A 24,337-nucleotide genomic window follows, 5' to 3' on the forward strand; every position below is an offset into this window, starting at 1 on the left:
AATTTGACAAAATGATACCAAATATCTTTCACGCTTCTTCTATTCGATAGGGTCCACATTTTGTTCTGCAACCTTGAAAAAATACATTAGATAGAAAAATTTAATGTTTATAAATGTGTTTATAAATATATACTAATTATAAAGAAGATTAAAGAGAAATTCACAGCTCTTGATTGCAAGATTTTAGTAAAATAAGTAAATAAATAAAAAAATATAATTTATTAATTTGCAAATATATTATAGTAATATTGTAAAAAGAGGAAATACCTAATATACATAGCTATACTATGACACAGTATTCAAAGAATCGAAATGAAACTCAAAGGAACAGCTACAAAGAAGGGAAAAGAGCAAATAGTCAAGACTTCTCAGGAGGCAGATCTGCGGCTAGAGCAGGAGCGATGAAAAAGAGCGAATAATCACGCCTCCGAAGGACCTAGATCTGCGACTAGCGCCGGAGAGCTGAGAGCTGGAAATCCGGGAAGCTAGTTCCTATATATAATCTACGTGCTTTAACCCTTTGGATACTGAATTATTTGAAAATTTTTATGCCCATGGGACGGATTTAATTTGTCGCTTTATGGATTAACATGTAAAAGTAATACATTTTATTTGGAATATACTTATATTGGTGATATAAATATATTTTTGAAACAGCATTTTAGTTACAAAATATAAATAAATATATAAATGAAACAAAATAGAAATATTTATATAGAACAAAAACCAAATTAAAGTCTAATAATTTTGTACCGTGTGGTATTTGCAAATGTACCTGGGTTTTTCTGGGAACTGGATCTCATGTCTGGATCCAGTTCTGGGAATGCAGGAGTAATACACTCTTTTGCAAAAAACATCGAAGCACCATGAAGGAAGTGGTTGTTTTTGATGAAATTGAATATGTGAATAACTCATACACAGATAATAAAATGATTCAAAAATCAAGGTCCTAGTACGTGTTCACGGCTCGCAATAACCCACTGAGTGTTCAAATTAGTAGTTGGTCGAACCACCCTCTGCGGCAATACATGCTTGAATTCGAAGAGGCAAGGAGTGGTAGAGGTTACTAATGTCCTCCTGTGACAAATTCTGTCAGGCATTCATCAATTGTCACTCCAGATCTGCGATATTTTGTGGTGCCCGATTCTGGCGGCCTACCATCTCCCAGACATTCTCGATTGGTTAAAGGTCTGGTGACCTTGCTGGCCAAGGAAGAGTATCAACCGCACGGAGACAGTCCAGAGATATGCGATCAGTATGTGACCTGGAGTTATCTTGTTGGAAAATGGCCCCAGGATGACGTGCCATGAAGGGTAATGCAACCGGCCGCAGGATGGTATCAACATATCGTTGAGCTGTTAAAGATGTACGGACGATAACTAGAGATGGCCTGCTGTCATAAAAAAAAGCGCCCCACACCATCACACCAGGGGTTATGGCTGCATGCCTTTGTAAAACAAAGGCTGATTGGGACCGCTGGACCGTCCTCTCCAGACACGAACACGGTTGTCATCTGCTTCAGGAGTGAAGCAGGATTCATCACTGAACATTATACGATGCCAGTCTGATGGCAGCCATGATGATCGGCTGCGACACCAGTCCAGACGTCTCCGCCGATGTTGTGGGGTCAAAGGCAAACGTCTTAAAGCCCTCAGTGAAAGTAACCCCGCCTCAAAGAAGCGCCGTGAGATTGTGGACGGCACCACGGGAGGTACAGACGTGGCTGTAGTGCGTTGAATAGTCGACAATGATACCGTCATCCTATCTTGCCTCGAATTTGTGCTCCTTGGCCTTCCAGAGCCTTCATTTCGTCGGCAATTTCCTTGTAGCAACCATTGTTGCTAACATCTTTGCACAGAAGTGTCTGTACGCTGCAGGTGGCGGCCTATTGCTCGGTATAACCACCCAGCGTCACGCAACCCTACAATGCGACCACGTTCGAAGTCGTTTAGCTGTCTGTAAGGTCTTCGATATCGTCGTAACGGCATCTTTAGTTGCTTATTTACGGAATTACAACGCCAGCAACAACAACAACAAAAAACAAAAAAAAAAAGATAAATTCCCCCCTCCCTCTGTTACTGGTTTTATACTTTCCGAATTGCGCACTAGAAATTCGCGCTATGATACTGTGGTGTTGCGCGGCCCCAAGCTACACGCAACAATAATAGTGACTGCTATGAACTGGAAAGTACACAAAACTCTTAAGAAGGGTTTAACTCTCTTTTTATTCTACTTTAGAAGTTACAGATGCGTGCACTTGACGCTCACAAACTACGCCGACCCGGCGGTAAAATAAAAATAAGAAACTAAAAATGAATAATAACAAGTTACTACCTACGAGGCTCTCTAAACGTAACTAACCTCACCGCGTTCTAAGATACAGCTGATATTTCAGCAAACTTTCTGAATATTAAGTTGAAAGATTCAACTATCTGCCGAGGCAAGCACACAGGCCGAAACGCGCGGTTCTTCAATTTCTACCTAGCCACCTTCACGCTCGTGAAGCAAGAAAGCACACTTACGAACTCGTTTCCCTTCTATTTAACTCAAATTACTTCTGCTTAAAAATTTGAATACTTTGCGCGTTCTACTAAAATTTACATACTCTGGCATTGGCAATTCCAGGGGAAAGTAAGGCTTGACAAGAAAGATAGTTTAAACTTAAAATAAATGTTAGTTAAAATAAATATAAACCCTACAATACAATTCCTGTTCATTTGCTTTGAAACTTTGATCATTTGCATGTTCGATCAAGATCTTTTTGCATACCAAATTTCGTCACGATCGCAAAAGTCCTTCTTGGTGCTTCGATTTTTTTGCAAAAGAGTGTAATAAAGATGATTGGAATTAACCTTATTTGCAAATGTAAGACGCCATAAACAAACGTCAGGCAATTTTTCAGGCAATCAACGCCCACTGGAGGGGTGGCAGCAAACATCAACGACTGCTTCTAAAATTCAGATGACGAGTCAGTCTCGTCCACCCTAACTTCACCCAAATAAGCAGATGACGAATCTCACTCATCAAATGCACCCAAAGGGTTAAACAGATCCTCGCATTGCCAGATGGGAGAAATATTCCATCCATTCGCAAACAGGGGTTTTCGTTGAGATGCGCCGATTTATTTAATATTTTGATTTTTAAATACTAGATGGAACACAAACAAAACAAAAGCACACATATATACATACACACATAAAAAATAGGTCAGAGACGTTTCCTATAAATAATAAAGGAAGGAATGCTAGAATTTTTACAAAGAGGAATCAAATTTTTTGGCACGCTTCCCAAAAACAGCTCTCGGTGACCTGCCATTCCGTTTTCGCCGGAGCGCTAATCATTCGTTCAGTAAAGTTAATTGGTTCTCTGAATCGGTTCTGGAGCGGATCGACCGTCTCTAATATAGATACCATCTCTATGACTGGTTGATTCATGAGCTTTTGGTGTTGTTATCTTTGTTCTAGTTAGTCTGAAGAACTTAAAAAATAAAACTTAAGAAGTTAATGATAAATTAATTCATTAGTCTTTTTTAATTTATTTTCAACAAATATTATTTTATGCTATTTTATAAGATTTAAATAATGATTAGCAATAGAAAATTGCTCTAATAAATATTATTGACTGAATTATTATTAGAAATGTGTAATATGTTAGTACAGAAAGCCGATAGATTTCCTCGAAGAAAATATGTACTTTTATTCTGAAAATTGCGTAGTTAAGAGTTTAAGCAATATACAGATAGTTAGTATTGAAACAAAATCTGTATATATGTTCACGGTATTTATGCACTTTCCCCAGGTGATGGTTCTTATGTTTTATATGGTGTGGTTGATCACGATGGCTCAAATAATTCAGGACACTATACAGCAAAATGCCGAAACCCATCCACGAAAGAATGGTACGAATTTAATGATACCAGGTAACCACCTTTTTCTCTTTGCATATATTTTGTATTTAGAATATTTTCCTATCTTATCTATTTACTATTAAGGTTTGGTTTGTATTACCGATAAAAATTTTAACATTTGGCGATAATTTGAAGAACTATTGAAGGCAAACGTAGAATTTCCTGAAGATAAACAGTTTAATTTTTAAACGATGATACTTAACGAGCGGAGAAAGTATACAAATATTTTTAAAAATTAAGTTTTAATCATATTAATTGTTTTAAATGTCTGCATATTTTTTGTCTAATAATCATTTCTGTACTTTCGCGTTATCCGCCCAACACTCTCGTCAAGTCACTCAACCTAACACGTGAAAATAGTAACCATTTTAAATAAAGGAAGGCGCACTGAAAATTATATGAAACAGCAACGAATTAACGAAATTAAAACGCAAGAAACATCCATAACGAAGCAGCAAAATTACATAAAACAAACATCCACTTATTTTAACATTAAAAAAAGTCAGACTTGCATCGCACAACAACTTGATACTGCTCTTCATGTACACATCTACCTGTTTTAACTTAAGGAAAAGAAATCTCAGAATTAATTTTATTAGAATCCATTTCTTTCTCCATATACATGCATAGTTCTCGTAGATAATTGCACAGTCAGTAGTTGTATTCGGAGAACATATCGAGACAATAAGAACTGTAAGAATGATAAAACTTACCAGAAGTATACTTTTTAGACTAGCAATAAATAAAGAGAACAGCTGTCGTAAATGATATTCAAGCTATTCTCAAACCAGTTTCCTACTCGCATTAGAACACTTTCCTGGAAACTTCCTTCACAAATTCACACAACTGGATCGTTTGCTTCATATTCCAAAACGCAGCCCATTACGTGCTGTCACAATACGCGCGCAACCATCAGTGGGTTGTCAGATAAAATACATGTTCATTATATTCTGGGTTGCCGACTTTGGTGACATGCCCGATGATACTTCTCACAGCTGGGTGGATACAAGGAGATTAGAACCTCCTTTGGATGGATAACGCGAAGGTACTATTATTTCCGTCAAACGATAGCGTACGTGTTAGGAGTGTATTGTATCGGTCCCGCCTATCCATAATCGCCCTGCTTGGCAACAGTTTCACTGTCGGGGATAATACGTAAGCACCTTATTTTGTTGCGCCAGTTCCTCAGCGATTGCCCTTGTTCGCATTGTCAAGAGTTCATTGTCCTAGTAATCTGTTCAGGACTTCATTAGAAATTAGCGCAAATCATTTTTAGACTTCTCCTGCTATAAAACCAATGAAAATAAAAATTTTACACACTACCTGTATCTCGCAAAGCCGTTCTCTGTACACCACCCAACAAAATTTTCTTCTCAGGCAGCTTAACCTTTCGCAAAATAATCTAATTCATAACAATATAACTTAAAACCTCATTTTAATCTTCGTGACTAGCTTGTACTCTCATCCGACCTACCTGGTCTGCAAGTGCTGAATGGATATGATTGCTGAGCATTGGTAGCCAGTCGAGCTTTCCGAAACGTTTCTGGCAAGCTCCCCGGTTGCATGGGGTTTTCAGGATTTTCCGTGTGCAAGATGAATACAAGCCAGTTTTTCTTAGAATGTCTAGCCTTCTCGCGTTAGTCGTAAGCAATTAAATAATCCATATACTAAATAAATAGCCAATATATTTTGTTCTTCCTGAAATTATTAATTAAAATAATAATAACAACATTGTAGAGACATTAGGTATTTTTTGAAAGCAGGAGAGATGAAAAATAAGCAATGCCCTCACCGGAACTCGAACCACGGACCTCTCGAATACGCGCCGAGCGTGCTGACCACTACACCACAAAGGTATGCTAAGAAGGTGGGAGAAATACCTTATATACTCCATCTTTTAAAGGGCGACTGGGGATTAGGGGACGCAATCGCCAAATCCTGGTGGTGAAGAATCATCATCCACCCACCAACTTTTAAGTTTGGACGCCACTGTAAAGACATTAGGTTATTTTGGAAGCAGAAGAGATAAAAAATGAGCAATGCCCTCGCCGAGACTCGAACCAGGGAACCGCCGAATACGCGTCGGGTGTGCTGACCATTACACCACGAAGACATGCTCAGAAGGCGGAAGAAATACCTTATAACACTAATAAATTTTAAATGGACTCGCATGATGTCCAGCTGACTGCAGAATTTGTAAATTGAATGCTACTGAAAACATACAACCAAGAAAGTACGAATAACACCTCCACAATGCAATCATTCAATGATGCGTGTAAATTGTTTTCCGCAGATAGCATTAAATATGATCGTACAGCCCTTGTAGCTTACAGGCAAGTAGCATACGTATATTAAAAGTCATTGAAAACTCTCGGATTACTTTATTTAGAAAAATAAATCATACGACAGGCATCTTCCGTGCATACATAATGTTAGTATCTTTGTCACTTTGTGGTTTTTTTCCGTGCGTAACGTCAATATGATCAGTTTCCCTTAGGAAATAGTTCTTAGAACCAACCATCCACTTAGGCAGATAGCCCAGTGGACTTTGCCATAATCAAATAAATCCAAATCCAAAGTGGATCAGAGCGAACTCACCAGTGGCCGAGTTGTTAAAAACCACTTAACACTGATAGTTAGATTCGGGTTCTAATGTCAGAAAGCGGAAGAGAGTAAATGGATGTTATTGTGAATTTCCCTGGGTGTAATGTAAATATAAAGCTGTTTCCCTGAGAAAGTTTTCTATGAAGACAGCTGTATCCTTAGGCAGTTAGCCCTTGTGAGCTCTCCGTATTTAAATAAACAAACAATTAGTGCGAGCCGAATGCTGTAAAGCTGTTTATTGCGAAAATGAAGAACACATTTCTTAAATTTCACTGCTATATTTAGGAGTACGCAGAGAATATCAAGTTGCCACTCCCTCTATCATCAGTTGTGACGAGATGCAGAACATAGATTAACGCAGCTTGTGAGCATTAGTATAAAAGATTATTTGAATCCACTGGAGAATTCAGGATAAAACACTGTGGCAAATACTAGACATCTAAAGTAAGGTAAAACAATTTGGAGCTTTTTTCCATGTGAATAATTTTAAGTTTGTTGTTGAACAAAATAAAAAATTGGTAACTTCAGAGCGTACTGTAACTTGGAAAATATTATTTTAATAAAGTTGCTGTAATCAATTCCAAATAGAGTTTCCTCCTCCCCGAAAAAAGGACACAGAGAGATACAGCTGTTAAAGCGTTTGGTGACTATAGACAAATAAATAATTTGGAATTCGTAGCAAAAACTAAGTATGAGCTTTTATAGTTAGTACATATGCAGAATGTTTTTCCTCTCGATGCAAGTACATACGCGTTGTTTAAATAAAGTTAATATTTTTACTTATTTAAATGCTGAAATAATTAAGCTAAATTCATTTCTTTTCTATGATTAAATGAAAGGGAACCTGAAATTTCATTCCATCAAATTACGTATCTTTAAGTAAACTTTAAGTTGCTCTAAAACAGGAGTGACAAACCTTTTTGCACCTTTCTGCCACTATCTTTTCTCAGTGCCACTATCTGAGAAAAACAAGTTATGCATGCCATTTCCAACTTTTCCAACCATACTAAATAATATTATCAGGACTTTTATTTCTTCTAATCTGCTTGGCGAACATGACGTATCCTGACTAGACAGTGAGTTTGACTGCAAACTATGTCCTATGGAGTGTAGGAGAGACGACAAGATGAGAATGGTTTAATTACTCTTTATTTTTTTTCCGCGTTATACACAGGCGCACTTCGGGATACAAAGACCAACCACTTGTGGTCTGAACATAAAAATATGCGAACTACTAATTAACTAAAAATAAGAGTTAACTTTGAAAACTGTACACAAATGACTAACACTAAGACTGGCCTTTTAAATTATTACGTATGTAGTACGCAAACTGCGGAAAACTACAATACGTCTTTAGCTTTCGAGAGGACTAAAACCTCTGGCCTTAAAGGCGGACAGCAACTGATTGCAAGCTTGCGTGAAGTATAGTGGCAAGAAGGCTCGCTCTCTCTCCATCTAACTCTGCTCTTGGCAAAAAACCACAACTTAAATACTTAAGCGTCAGGAAGTACAATTTGCCTAAACACTTTAACGCCTTTATTCTGGCCGGAAAGAGATGACAGTAAAGTTTTAAAATAAAATGAATGTTAGTAAAACTTAAGATCCTTACAATATAAAAAGATGAAAAAAAGTGTTATTTATAAGCTGATTATGGGACTTTTACGCAAATAGCATATTTTTTATGTAAGTCTGAGTGTGGACATTTAAAAAATAATATAATATAATACATAAAAGAAACGTATAATCTAAGGTTTTGTTGTTAATAAACATTTTTAAAGGTTCAGTCAGTTATTTTACGTATCAAATAAAAATGAATAACTTCAGACTTTTACTTCTAAATAACTATTAAACAGTCAGTACTTGATGTGGTTTCTGAATAGGTAGTTTTTTTACCAAGTTATCTATATTAGGATTAGTTCTTGAAGATATTATGTTAATCTTGAGCGATATTTTGATTTTTATTATGTTCATAATAGAAAACACGTGTTCACAAACATGCGTTGATCCAAACTTACAACAATATCTGACAACCAAATCGGATAAATTTGGAAAATTGCTCATTGGTACAAATTTCTAAAATTCAATATAATTTGGATCACTTGCGGTTGAATATTTGCTTTTGACTGTAATATGCTGCTGTAGGTCAACAATTTCGATTTGGATTTCAACTGGGTAACAATTAACGTCTTGCAGAAAAACTGAATTGCTATATTTATTCTAATGTGTCTATGTGTGTATTTATCGACGAAGTTGATACAGACGATAGTATTATTTTTTTCAAATCTTTTAATTCAATAAGTCTTCGAATCCCACTGTTAAAACTTAGCCGTGCCACATGGTGGCACCCGTACCGCGGGTTGGCTATACCTGCTCTAACCTGCATTATTTTTATACCTGCATTCTTTTTATAACTGTCATTCAAAGTTTCATTTCCGCCAAACTGCCACTAAATCACTTTTCCACTCACAAAACATTACTACTAATAACATTTATTGGGTCAGAGCGTGGCTAATAAAGGCAATATGGTTTTGAGTACTTACAAATGATCGTTAAAACACGAAATTAATATTCTATCCCATGCCACTTCCTTAATTAGGAATACTCAAACGTAAGTCCCTAACTACCTAGGAAATATATTTGTAAGGCTTTATTTGAAGTAATCATATATTTTATATTTTATGTTACTTTCGCCGGTATGGTTGGCGTCGCTGACTGCCGTGCCGAACGGCCTGGCTTCGAATCCCTGAAAAGGCATGGATATTTGTAAATGCAAAGTGTCCGTGCGGCATGGGGGCACTCTCTAAATATGCGGCGAGCGGAAAGTCCTCTCGAGAGGTTGCTGGTAGGAGAAGAGAGGTTAGAGACTCTCGAATCCCCCCCTTCGGGGTGTGCTCTCCATCAAAACTGTGGGCGAAACTAGCTAAATCGCACTGTCACCTGTAAGGTGCTCAAGGCTGTTGCCAATAACAGGTGTATCTTGGACTCCTTGCCTTTCGTTTAGTAATTTCTTAGGGAAGAGAGCAGAACTGATGAGAGCTAATATGTTAAAGCTATAAATTTCTGTCTGACTTATTTTGAATAAAATTCAATTCTTGTAATTTGTCTTAATTTAATTTGCCGCAAGTAGAGATATATCAAATTTTATAATTTTCAGATTTTTGCATTTTCTGAAAATCGTAGAGTAAACTATGAAAATTCACTTCATTTCCTGAGCTTTTTGTGTATGTATAGTACTGAGAGTCAATCGGGACGGTTATAATTTGCCCGAACGAAAGTAGGTTTAGCAAGTTGGCTAAGAGCAGTCAAAGTAAACCATATGCTTTTGCAATGAATAAAAAAAAACCTTATCTGGCTGCAATCCTAAAACGGACGTATAATTCTGCGGAAACAACATGTTTTCTCATATTCTGCTTTTTTACACTCCACGTTTATTCGTTTTCGGTTTTTTTTTCACATGCGTTTCGACTTGCGAAATATTGCATAATTTTGCACATTGATTTAAGAAAACTCATGGCACATAATAATTAAAAAAAAAAAAAAAGAGTCAAAATAATTAAAGAAAACTCTTACAAACTTAGCACTGAAAGAATGCTGAATTTTCAGTCTGACGCCGACAGTTGACTGTAGCTGCAATAAATCGCGTAAAACAAATAAATAATCGACGTTCCTTTCTAATTACGTAGGTTAGGTGATATGTTTATTTGTCTTCTTGTATTGGGCCGTATTGGCCCAAATACAAGTTGCCCCCGCGTAAGCAATACGCTAAAATCTGAAGGAGCGAAAAGTAACAAAAGCTAATTCCCGAAAATAAACAGAGGAAAGAAAAGAAAATACCGGTAATAATTTACCGGCAGATTCAGCGAAATATAATTACCGGTAAGTAGAGACATATCAGTATTTTCTTTCGTCATAAAGACAATACACATAATACAGTATCATTATTGAAAAATCTAGATTACCAAAAATGTAAGTTACTGTTGTGTGCTATATTTTACGGTATGCCTGTGGTAGCCTTCTACTATACTGTGGTTAGCTTTCTGTTAACTACTGTTTCTATTAACGACTGTTTCTGTTAACTTTTTGCAACTTTCGACAATAATATTTTGTTGGATAATATTAATGGTACTTTACCTTAACAATGCGGCAGTTTCTAAAATGCTGTTGTTGCATTTTCGTTATTTCAAAATGAGAAATTAGCCCATTTTTAATTGCATAAAATATGACGAAACGTAAACACTTTTTTAATAAGTCACATCCTTATTTTTCACAAATGAAATATGGATAAAATATGCGGCTTATATTTAAGCCAATAAAGTAACATTCTAAAGCATATTAATCACTTGGAAGTACCCTCTGTTTCGGCAACCAATTATAATAAAATTTAAAAAAAGTGAAAACTTAAGCTAAGTTAAATCGTGTGTTAGGTTTTTTTTTATCCTAAACTTGCAATTTTGAATTTTTGAACTTGAGTTGATAATATGTTCTTTTTAGTTTAAATTTGTACAAAACCTCGGAATTTGGTGTGTGCTTTTTCCAGGCTTTTAGTTGCGTAACTTTAAAACATCTTTAAAAATCTTTAAAACGAAGTGCTTCTGACCCTAGATTCTGGTATTAATTCTTCGTAAGCATTGGTTAATAATATGAGAATGTGCATGAGAAATTCCCTTGTAGGAAGCTCTTCAGTTATGCTGGAATTCCTTTCGTTACGTTAAAGAGTATAAATGAAGTAGAAAATTTTTTAATGGTAGGATAGTATTTAACACCTAAATGAAATGTGTATTCTTTAATTATGATATTAAGTAACTAATATGTAACTGAATTTGGTGTTCTTATCTGTGAAAATGATAAACAAATAGCTGAGTGAATGTTAATGATATTTCTTTTCCTCTTGCTTAAGAGTTTTTTGAACATGTTATAGTTGTGTTCAAAATACGAAAACTAACATTCATTACTTATCTTTGACAGGGTTACAAAGGCGACGGACATTATTTCACACAAGGCCTACATTCTCTTTTATATTCAAGAAGGAAGCTGTCGACTTTGAAAATAGTAACTTATTATACCTTAAAATTGCTCCCTACAAAATTGGGAAGCAAATTTCGAGTGAGAAGTGTTATTGTAAGGCACAAGGAATGGATGTCTTGAACTATCCGTGTAGATGTTGAAAATGTGGTAATAAAAGTATTCTCTTCTCTGTTTCAATTTTAGTATCTAGTATTATGGAAACTGGAATTGAAGCAGATAATATCAGAAATAAAACTCTATATTTTGAAAAGTAATAAAGACTTTTACTTTATGCTTGTGAAAACAACACGAAATTCATTTTACTGTAATCGACATATTTTTCTTACTCTATGGTAGTCTTTAGAAGAACAGTATTGATTTTCTACTGTTAACTGAAGTATTGCTTTTCTACTGTATTCGATAAATTTCTCTTAGTCTACGATATTCTTTAAGAGTATAGTATTGCTTCTCTACTGTACTGTTTTTTATGTTATGGTACTCTTTAGATGCGTAATACTGCTTTTTTACACTTCCTGATGTAAATGAAAAGAAAATTTGATATTTATACGCAGTGAAAGCATCGATATTCTAAGTCTTTGTATTCATGACATATAAGCACAAAAAGAAACATGAAGGGCAAATTCTACTGCACTGATCATTTCTTCTAAAAACACAGTTTTCATTTGTTTAAAGAATTTTCATTTCACTTGTTTCAGAGTTTTAGGTATTATTAAGTGACCGAACAATTTGTCTAAGAAAATTTGGCATACTTAAAAATTTGTCACATTTTTCTGCTTCCATTATATTATGTGATATGTTACTAATCCTCACAGCAATAAAATGTCACATGAACTACCTCATTAAAAAGATAATTCGACATAATTTTTTATCACTTGTTATTGACCTTCATAAAAGTTAAACATCAATGCGCAAAGTGTTAAAATAAAATTGTAAGTAAGATTTCTTGGAAAATTTATTGTTAGCTTACAAGGCTACTGACAAAGGCTTTAACTTTAGCTTTTGGTAGTAGTGTACGAGGCTGCAGAATAGATTGTAAATTGTGGATGCTGTGACAAGTTAGAATTCGCTAGTAAAGTTCAGTGAAAATTTAGAATACGCCAGTAAAATTATGCCCCGGTGATCACAAGAATTGATTGATCCTGCTCTCTTCTTTTCAGTATTGTCCGTATAAAGTTGTAACCTTTTCTTCTCAGTTTCCCGCAGTTTGCAATAGCTCCATTAAATGAAATAGGACGTGATGATATGCACCAACTAGTGTTGTTTAAATATTTGTGACACGCTTCGCATGTGTTCATAGCAATCATAGTTCATGGAATAATCAACAAAATACTCTCATCAGAGTTCTAGTACATTATGGGAACAACTACATTTTGTTGGTCTCATATCTGACGTTTTTCACGGAAGCGTATTTTCCAGGTTGTTGCAAATAAAACGCGGGTCATATCAGCCTCTGATTTTTAAACCAATAAATGAAACAATAGAAAGCTTATAACAGCGACTGTATTGGCTTGTACTTTGTATCTTTAATAATACCCAAAATTCATAACGAGACATAAAATATACAATAATTGTTAGGAAAAATAGTAAATAGGATATACAGTAAAAGTAGACAAATTGTGTGAATGATAAAATTTCATGCACAGGAATTCCTGTATCCTTTTTCAGTTACATCCAAAAATGATTATTGGAAAAATATAAAGGATACAGCGGCTTCTCTGATAAACTGCAAAAATGTCATAATCGTTCATATCAAAAACTTTAAGGAACAAAATGAATTGTAGTCTTACGATAATAATGAAAAGCTCTTCCTTCTGAAAATGAAATTGTATTTCTCACTACTATCTATTTTTCATACTTGGAGGTAACTCTAAAAATTTTGTTTGCTATGACTAAGGAAAACAGTTTAGTTTCCCAAGTATAAAGTAGTATTATCGCAGACATATATAGATATCTATCACATATCCACGTAGTCATAACATGAAGATGTCGATACTCCTTTACATTCATATTCTAGTTATCTAATGGATGTTTATATCCAATTCCTGAATGTTTAATAGATAATTAGATATAGATATCTTTAAATTATGAAAGCGAGAAAACGAATAGTCAGTCATTTTAACAACAAGGAAAAATAGTTTATACAATTGCGTAAAATAAGTTATCATGGTTCATCCTCAACTCCCGTATGAAATATTTTCTTCATGCCATTCTTTACGAGATGACTTTTAGATTATAGACTTTTGTAACTTCAAAACGTGAAACTGTTTTTCACGCTTTGACGTTACACACGTCTATAATCAAGTCTTTCCAGTTATATCAAACATACTACATTATTTGCAACAGTTTCATCTAAACTATTGGACATGTTTACAAAGAACATTAACCTTTGCTATTAGATGTGGTAACATATAAACGTGATTATGTAGGACCAATGATGTAAACAAAGGAATACTGCTGCATTCATGAACCACTCAATGACGAAAACAGGTAACCTTTTCCACGATCACTAAAATAATTGATTACTAAATAATTGTTTTATTAGTAATTGTTTCGACTAATCTTTAGAATATGGTAACAGGTAGTTTGGCGACATTCTGGTAAGGCGATAAAGGTTAGCAATAATCTGAGAAGTACACAGTTCGAATCACAGATTATTTTGTCTCAGAGAAATGAGAGATTATGAGACATGTAATGTGACATTTTGCGAAAATATGAGGACTTTAGCTAACAAGCACTTAGAAACAATTTCGCTGCTAAAGTGCAGAATCGTCCACTTATTTTTTGGTGATTTTTACAAGAGTAAGAAGAATTGGATTTTTGTCAATTTTCTTTGACTTTTTAAGTGAAAATAGGTCGATGTGTACATGGATAAAGTCAAGAGTGTTCACAATGCCATTTTTGTGCAATTCTGGGATGTTTTTTTAAGTGAAAATAGGTCGACGTGTACATGGATACCGTGTACATGCAATTCTTAAAAACGTGGCAAGCAATGGGCGATTCTACACTTTCTTCCTATTTCGTACCTAATCTTCGTCATGATTAAGCCATTTTGTTGCATAAAAGTTCTAGCATAAGCGTAATTCGGCTAGCAGATTGTTGGAAAAAATGTTGAGTTAAAAAAAAAAAAAAAAGTCTTTACTTCGTGAAAACAAAATGGCGTCCAAAAAAAAAAACAAAAAAAAAACAACTAGCAAGTTGCTGTAGCAGGGTTGGTCGCCAAAGTTTTACCATAATGTAAAGATTCACCATTGTTTCTTAGGCGCTAAGCAACATGGAATCTTTATGAAATGACGTCACTTTTCTGGTTCAGTGTGTAAATTATTTTTATACAAGGGGAAAAAGTGGTTCTCAAAATCCCATTCATTTTCGTCAAGGGCAGAGATCTTTCTTGTTAGACTCTATGCCACATCGAATCGAATTATTTTTATGCAATGACACAGTTTTTTTTGGTGTAATGGCTAAAATTATTTTCATGTAAAACATATATGAAAATGTAGTTGTTAAGTTAGAATTCTATTGAAATGAATTTACTCATTAGCATATTTAAAACTGAATTATTAAAAGGGAATATTTAAAAGCAGGAGTGCAACCAACAAACTAAGTAATTATCGCCATTGACTTGAAATTAGTTGACTTTTCAAGGGGAGCAAACTAATTTCCAATCAGTTAACAATAATTAATAGATGCGAAAGCGTTTTGTCTTTATTTCAAGTAGGAATCAAGAGTAAAAAAGCTGTTTAGTAAGACATTTAAAATTGTTTAAATTGCTAGTTAAGAAGCAGTAAGAAACTAGCGATTCTGTTTAACTTGAAGTACAAATCTTCTAATCGTAATGTATAATTATTATGATAGTTTTATTTCATTGCTTGAGAAAATTGCTTTCCGACACTTTCGTTAAGATCTTGTTAAAACAATAAAACAACGAAGAACTAGTGTACAAAAGTATATTATCATAAGACTAAAATGAAACATTAAGAATGAGTGAAATACAGAAAATTTACATAATATGCATTAATTGCCGGAAATGAATTTAATTAACTTACGTGTTTGCTAGCTTTGACACTTAGACAATATCTCCGTTACTTTCTTCTTACTCAGAATAGAATTTTGAATTCTTACCGTCTATGAGTATTGTATCGGTACCCACTACATTAGTAAAAGGACACGCAAGACGTTGACGAATTTCGTCACGATATTGACAGCTGTGAAGGAACCATCCGGAATCAAGTTGAAGTCCGTGGGGCCGCTCTTTGCTATAGCAGCTCACACACAAGTAAGTCTCCTCCCATGTAATGGTCTCTTTTGACTATGTTTGGCGCCCGATAGCGTGTTCCTGGCTCTCTCCATAACACTGCTCTTCGGGGATCGCTCTGGAAGTTAAATAGAGACACATCCTAAAGAGTACGTGGCCCCACTGCTCTGAAGTCCAGCTGCAATGTTCACGAGCCCAATTCAACCGCGCTCTGAAATGCAGTGGGGATAAAGGAACATAAACCTCAGGTCGTTGGGCGTACTCTTCACTTTCATCCAGTCGACGCGACCCAGATTAGCGGGATATGGACCGACCTGCAGCAGCAGAGAGATGCGACTCTAGCTGTCGTGCTATTAGTGATCTACGGTGTCCTGCATATAGCATTCTGAAGGTATCGTCTGCCGTTGTGGTAATCCTACTACGTCTGCAGGGATTTTGATCCCTTTGCTAACGATTCCACAGCCTATTAATAAGACTACGATGTACATTCAGCTCTATCACAGCAACAGATCGTCTTGCACCAGCTTGCAATATCCCGATAGCACTCCAACGCATTTCATCGTGCAAATGATGACCTTGGCTCATGCTTTCCGCTTTGATGAAGCTCGGTTTACACGGAATTATAGCTGCGCTTGCGAACTGACTCATAGGTCGGCCATGCCCCTCTTTAAGGCGTTGTGGTGTGACTATTGGTTTTTGATTTCGTTTAATGAATAAAGATGGTGTCAATAGCTTAACTCCAGCCATTTTATCTTACCTTATCTCGTTCATTTGCGCTTTGGCAGCTGAGGATGATGGTTCGGTAAAAACCATCGAAACTAGTCCTGTGAAAATTTGCAAATTTAACTCTGATTTTTGTTGTTTGACTTCTAAATTAATACTTGTTCGGTGTGTTATTTTTTATCTTAAACTACTAATGTTCAGCCATTTTACCGTTCCGCTGTTGGTGGCCCGTAAAAACATTAAAAATATTGAAATAATCAGTTTAATTTACTAACCTACGTTTATCACTTGACACCACATAAATTAGACATTCGATTCGATTCTTTGTGAATAAGTATATTGTACGATAGTTTTCTCCAATATTTTATTTAATCATTTTAAATGGAATTTCAACACTTTGAAGTTATTTCTCGGGAATTTATTTTGCTCCCTTCATGATTCTTTATTTTGTCAAAGATTTTACTCTTTAAATGAAAAGATACATGAGAGGATAATTTGTAAAAATGTTTGTCGTAAAAAATTTCATAATTTTGCTTTGGAAATATTCCTGGGTAATTATTTTGATCACTGGAAAATTATATAAAAATTTAAGATTTACTACATTGTAAATCTAAACACTCAATTGGACGTTATTCTTTTGAAAGCTTAATCTTTTAAAAAGAATTCAGAAAGTTTAATATGTAAAACATCTTAACATCAAATCAAGCAAGAATTTAAAATCAAGAAAAATTCAGCCTTTGGCTATAGCGAAGGTTTTGGATTAAAAAAACTGCCTATGAAAGGAAATTGACATAGAATCCTTCTTCTTAAACGTTTAAAACAGTTCGAAAAATGTTTTTGATGAATTTAAATTTTCTATAATTTTAAATCATAGACCAAAATTCTCTTTAACAAACATTAAAATGAAGCCTAAACATGCTCTCTGTTTGTGAACACAACAAAAGTGCAAAGATTTAAGAAATTATCTCATCAGATTTCATTTCACCCTGCGGATATAAAATCGATTTAATGTATAGGTATTGGAGAGTTTATTTCCTGCAAACGTAAATAAAAGCCAATTTTACCCAGAAAATTCTCTGTAGAGATATACCTCCTTTGGCCGATAGTCCAATGTAATATTTCTGAAAGTTGAATAATCAAACCCTACCATTATATCTCTAATTTTCATTTTCGTATTATACGAGTAATAACAAAATTGTAGGGAAAAAATGGATTTAAACCCTTATTATTGCTATTAGTTCATTTCAAAAGAATATGAATATTTTAAATGAATTCATTACTATTATTTTATTAATATTATTAATGAAAATAAGTTTAGCAAAAATGGTATTCTAACCTGCAGACATTCATATTTATTAATATAGATTCAACTAGTTCATATTTATGATATTTTGTAAAGTAATTTTCTCGTTTCCTGATTTCTAATAAACAGAATATGATAATGTAATTGGTATATAAATTGAGTATGCAAAGAAAGTCATCAAATTTCACAAATGATTACCGAGATTGATCAAAAATAGTAAGTGGTATATAACACTGTATACATTTTATTCTAAATAAATAATATAGGTTAGTTTAAATTAAAGCAAAATAAACCCCGAAGGAATCACAAATATAGAAACCCATTCTAGAGTACTGAACAGCGTCCGGCAATATTTTACTTGCCTTCATGGAGGGAACAAATGACAACTCTGACGTCTTTTCTCATTAAGGAATAGTAAAGGAGGGGGAATAGTGTTTTGGATCGCCCCGTTCTAAAGGAATATATGAGAATTTTGGCCCGTTTTTAGGAGCACCTAACCAGTTTCCTTCCCGATCTGTTCTACCTGAGACACGAGCAAGAGATCTTACTGAAGTAATCACTTGTCAAAGTTTACATAAGACGCATTCGATAAACACTTCTTCACAGTTTCCACGTCGGAACGCGAAGATCACTATCCAGCATCTTAGCTTCACTAAGATAAGACTCATTAAGCTCATTTCTTACTGCTATAGGATCACTGATCTTGCAAACCATTATTGGACTCGAAAATAAGCGCATTAATCGGCGCTTTCGGGGAATCGGAGGGTAAGGCAGCGCGCAGGAATACCTCCTATTAAAGAAGAATTACGTGGGCAACCACAAGAAAGGTCAGGATGGCGGAGAGCGAGAAATTTTTTGTGTCGCATTAAATGTTTGATGTAACATCCGTGCGACATTCACATCCACATCACAATGTGACATTTCTGTGACGTGGTCACAAATGTAATGTGACGAAAATGTTACATTGGAATATCTCTGTAACGTCACAGCAACTAAATGGGCTATATATAGGGAGCCTATCACAATGTATTGCACAGTTTTGTCACAAAACTAACATTACCTGGACTATTATTTTGAATATATGTAGTTCATTACAGAAAATCTTTCGGTGGGCACAGAACATTCTAATAGGTAACGGAATGAACACGAGAATATAACAAATGTGCTTATATGTCTTTCAATTATTTCAGGGTAAAACGTTATACCTCTCTATCCGATTCGGAAATATTCTCTTTCTTCCACTCACGGAAATACTTCACAATTACTGACTTTATGAGGATCTGTTCCTCGAGTATACGAGTGTTTCTGTGAGTGGGATGAATTTCCCTATTTAATTATCTTGTATTTATTTACATTCGGTATTTCTTTGCATTCCTGAGCAAATCCCTCTTGAACTTCTCAACTTTTCCTGAGCTATACTCTTATTTGTTGATATATTCTAAGCTGTAGTCATAAAAATTCTCACTGATATTAAAAAAAAAAAAAAAAAAAAAAACAGTGTCATCTATATGGCCAGACCTTTTTAATCACTTATCGGCTTTAGGAGCAAGAACAATTCTCATTGTTTTTAGACTTTAAATTTACTTAAAAAATTTGAGTATATAACATTTTTGCGTAGCTGAAATGTTACTTTTTTTTTTAGTTAAGGAAAAGTATGAGACGCAGGGTCTTTTGTAAATGACAACACAGTCTGAAATAAGGGCCTTTAAACATTTCGTGCAAAGTAAGAAGCCTGAGAACACTTTTCTGAGGAAAGAAAATAAGCGCAAAGACCATGCAACATGCTTATACTTCGGATATATGGCTAGGGCTAGATTGTATGAATAATAATTTACAGCTTAATCATAACGCGTTTGTATAATTTAGTAAATAAGCATATTTACTGATTTATTTTTTATATTATTTTGTGTCTTTTTTCCCCTTTGCTCTTATTGTTGTTCAAATGACACAAAAGCCTTAATTCGCCTTTACATCTCCTAAATTGGAGTTTGGTCCTGCGGGCAGAAAAACGTAGCTTCAAAATAAGACATTTATGTTCTTTGTCTGTCTGTGTGTATGTGGAATCTGATGTTAAACGACGTGTGTGGAAGTTAGCGGGTTTGTTCATATCGAGGATGCTGTCGTCCGAGTCGAAAGAGCATATTATGTGAAAATATCACTTGAAATATTTGTTCCATTTCAAGCAGTATATTTTACTCAAAGAACAAATGAAATGATGCAGTTAAGGGCTGATACACTTTATTTCTAGCATCATTAATCAAGTAAAATGACTAGGAACTATAATTCACATTTAAATGTTGATAATGACGTTGAGAAAGGTTGTTTATTAGATGATGGAAAAAGTATTGATAGTGCTTCCGTTTTTAAAGACGTCAGTTCCCCCCAACAGTCATTTCATTCTCGCAGTATTCGTCGGGTAAGATATTTTGTGAGTCTGTGATAGTGAACCGGAATATTAATATATATAATTAGAGTTTCGTATTGGTCATAAGCTGCGGTTATTTTCGCGTTGTTTCAGACGTCAAAACTTCATTCGCTTCTGACACACAAATAATGCTTTCTTATTCTTTTATTGTAATTTATTCCTAAAGGCACTGTGCGGGTAATACATGTTTAACTTCAGAATGCAGCCTAATAAACTGATTGCAGTTTTTGAATGGTGTGCCATAAAAAGGGTAGCGAAATTGGATGCATTGATTTCATTAAGATTAATTTTAAAGCTTTTGTATACCAGTAATTTCGGCACATAATTCATTTAAAATTAAGAACTTCCATTTGAAGTTATATATCTTATATTATAGTTTGTCATCTCAGTAAAGTTAGGTTAACAGTTTTAAAAGGTGTTAGTATCTTGCAGGTTAAAGTGACAGTTTTTGTTTATTTTATTAAATCAGTAATCAACAATCAAGAATTGTTACAAATCTGAATTATAAGGGTGCCTAAATGTTATGAGGAATAATTTTGTGTAATATGCTTAACTTCAGATAGAAAGAAATCCTTTGTGTTTGTGTTCATTTTTATGTTAATTGGTAGTGTGTAATTATATATTGGGAAGATCACTAATCTGACGTAAGAAACTTAATTGAATGTCCAATATAACACATTATGATTTTAGATTTTTGCAAATTATAAATTTTTTTTTATGTCCATTTAATGTCAGGTGTTATATTGTTAAAACATTCTGTTGAAAGAAGTAACAAGTTCAAAATTGAAAACTTGCCGTGTAAAAAAAAATTTCTGAGGTTAACAATGGAACAGCTTTAAAGTCAACATTTCAAAAAGAAAGCAAAGAAAATTTTCAGTATCTTATTTTTTGCTTTCTACCTAAAATGCAGATTCTTAAGAATTGTGCACCATATTCACTTGCATATTTTCCCCACTAATTTTACTGCTTTAAAACTGGGAGGGTAAAAATACGTGATGTGTACTATTTCTGAAGAGACTTCTTACATGGTAAATATAGTGCATAAAAACATGCTAATATATTATATATTTCAAAGAACTCGATCAATTTCAGTCACATTTCTTTTACTTACAAGAAAATACTTTATTTGCACATATGCTTTAATATAAAACATATGTGCAAATAAGAAAGTATTTTCATCATAAGTTGGAATTTTTTAAAAATGTGCTGGGAAACCTAGAGGCAAAAGTTCAAAAAAAGAAGAAATATGAAAGTAGTAGTTATTAAATGCATTGCAAAATAAGTAAATAACATTGTATATGTATAGTACAAAGTCCGAGATCGGGACTACGGCGTTTCCAGATTTGGGATTTTTCTGGATCTTAGGTCATCAGTTTCAATGTAGTAAAATGGCATGTAGAAATTATAAAATAAAAAATATGAAATCGTGACTTATGAAATAATGAAGCATTTATTATGTAAAAAGTATCAAAATTAAAAAAAAAGCTTAGTATTTATTTACTTTATTAAACATTTCTTTGAATGTAAATTGTTTAAGTTGCTTCCCCTTCATGCGCTTATGCTTTCTTTTCAGTTCTACAGACAGACATAATTTCTGTTTCAGTTGCAAAGTTCTGCTATTTAAGTCCTGTAGTTGCTGTGTCGAGAATTCCAACTAAATTGTGTATTGAAATTTTTTCATTTTCTATAACCTCTCTGTCACTTTCTTCACTATCGGTAGTGGTATTTTCTGGATTTAGAACAGTACTACAAATTTTGCCGTCCATTAATTGATTGATGATTGGAGCATTGTTATTGCAATGAAAAACTTTGCTATATTTTCATTTATTACCGCTTCATTAAAAATTAACCTTTGATTTAATTTATTTCATTAAAAATCCATTAATTGAAAAATTTAACCTTTGGTTTGTGATATCCGAAAACCTTCACATTCGCGGCTATCATCTTCAACATCCTCTATGTGAAATATTCTAGCTGGCCTTAAATTATGCTGGATTATGGCCTTAAATTATGCTTAAATTATGGCCTTAAATTATGCTCTGATATGCGCCCTCAAGTCGCCAAATTTCTCGCCAAACATTTTTGGCAAGAAACTCCATGCTGCCATATTGCTATCTAAATTTTTTGTCTACATTTCGAACTTTAAGCCTAAAATGTCTCCAAAAACACGGTTTTCGCGAATGCAAAATCCACGTTTTGAACACACAATTTAAGCTAAAAATCCAAAACAGAAACAAAAAATTTAGATAGCAAAACCGTAAATTTCTAACCAAAATTAAATTTGACACGAGTCCATGTACACAGTGATATGTTTTAACTTAAAAAAACATCTACGAATAGCACAATCTAGGCAACGAACGAATCTACGAACTACACACACCTCGCTTTAATAAATTAACAACAATAAATTTCAAAGAATACTATGTACACAGCATTCTGTTTCAACTTAAAAAAACATCTACAAATTGCACAATTTAGGCAACAAACGAATCTACGAACTACACACTCCTCACTTTAATAAATTAACATAACAACAATAAATTTCGGTTGATCTTTGGATTATGGTAACTTGGCGAAAATTTGGCGACCAACTCTGCTACAGCAACCCTCTATTTTTTTTCGCCGCCATTTTGTCTTCACGAAGTAATGACATATTTCTTTTCTTTTTATTTACTCAACACTTTTTCCAACAATCTACTAGCCGAATTACACTTATGCTAGAAATTTTATGTAACAAAACTGCTTAATCATGACAAATATTAACTGCAAAATTGGGAAAAAGTGCACAATCGCAAAATCCTTGCGCGTTTTTCAGAATAGCACATACACATAAACCATTTACACGTCGACTTATTTTTACTTAAAAAAACATCCCACTATTGCACAAAAATGGCATTGCACACACTCTTAACTTTATCCATCTACGCTGCTATTTTCTCATAAATTACAAAGATTTGCAGGAAAATTTTCTTAATCTTTAAACTCGGTAAAAAGCACATACAGTCAAAAGTCGTTAATCCGGACTCGTCGGGACTTCGGCGATTCCGGATTATCGATTTTTCCGGATTATAGATCATCAGTTTAAATCAGGAAGATGGCATGCAAAAATTACAAAATTAAAAATATGAAACCGTAATTTATGAAATAAAGAACAATTATGATCTAAAGGGTATCAAAATTTACAAAAAGAAAAAGCTCAATATTTATTTGTTTACTTTATTAAACATTTCCTTCAATGTAAGTTGCTTCGTTTCATGCGATAATACTTTCTCTTTAATTCTATTAAACAGACATAATTTCTTGTTTAGTTACAAAGTTCCGCTGTTCAAGTCCTGTAATTGCTGTGTTGAGAATACCGACTAATTTGTCAATCGAAATTTTTCGTTTTCAATAACCTCTGGGTCACTTTCTTCGCTATCGGAAGCGAATTATAATGACGAGGAACTTGATTTAAATCATATCAAAGACAGAATGAAATACTACACTTAGTATGGAATTATAAACCAAATAAAATAAAAACATCTGCCCTGAAGATAAGGATAGTGCTGACAAATCAACTTCCAATCCGCCACGTGAAATTGATAAACAGATTTCGGATCTCAAAACATACTTTCGCTTTGTAGATACAAATTACATATTAGTAAATATATATCGGAAATTCTATTTGACATAATCTTTCTAATCTATCATAATCTAATAATGACGTTTCTGCCCCTCCCCCTCTGCCGCAGAGCAGCATGAAATTGATAAACAGATTTCGGATTTCAAAACATACTTTCGCTTTGTAGTAAATATATATCGGAAATTCTATTTGACATAATCGAAAGTTCAAGCTTACTTTTATAAAATTGCTCTAACAGTCTGCAAAAAATAATAGGCCGGATCCAATTCGAAGATTAAGGAACAACGCAATCGGCAACATTAACTGAATTAGATAACTTTAGCTTAGCGTATTACTTCGTTACACATTAAACGCGTATGCGCACAAACATATTCGCAGCCGTAAGAGTCTTACGCGCTCTCGTAAACGCCTGTGCGCATGCGTGAACGCGACGCATGCGCAGAAAGTTTGTAGCTTTGAGGTCCGGATTATAGATC

The 24,337-nt window shown here is 34.2% G+C and overlaps 2 protein-coding genes across 3 annotated transcripts in view; both read left to right on the forward strand.

Moving 5' to 3' along the window:
* Usp2 (Ubiquitin specific protease 2) overlaps positions 1-11,794 on the forward strand; it is an 89,335-nt gene extending 77,541 nt beyond the window's left edge. For both annotated transcript variants that reach the window (XM_035351316.2, XM_035351317.2), the window contains exons 11-12: positions 3,799-3,919; positions 11,477-11,794. In XM_035351316.2, coding sequence (XP_035207207.1) covers positions 3,799-3,919; positions 11,477-11,555 — 200 coding nt within the window. In that variant the 3' untranslated portion in view covers positions 11,556-11,794. The remainder of the gene's footprint in view (positions 1-3,798; positions 3,920-11,476) is intronic.
* An 8,075-nt stretch (positions 11,795-19,869) lies between these two features.
* Positions 19,870-24,337, forward strand: part of alpha-Man-Ib (alpha-Mannosidase class I b) — an 83,853-nt gene continuing 79,385 nt past the window's right edge. Inside the window, exon 1 of the mRNA XM_085807228.1 lies at positions 19,870-20,230. Coding sequence (XP_085663354.1) covers positions 20,081-20,230 — 150 coding nt within the window. The 5' untranslated portion in view covers positions 19,870-20,080. The remainder of the gene's footprint in view (positions 20,231-24,337) is intronic.

Source organism: Stegodyphus dumicola, chromosome X1, assembly GCF_044657685.1.
Source record: "Stegodyphus dumicola isolate Sdum_Otavi_A_Nest chromosome X1, ASM4465768v1".
In the NCBI taxonomy this organism is placed as follows: Eukaryota; Metazoa; Arthropoda; class Arachnida; order Araneae; family Eresidae; genus Stegodyphus; species Stegodyphus dumicola.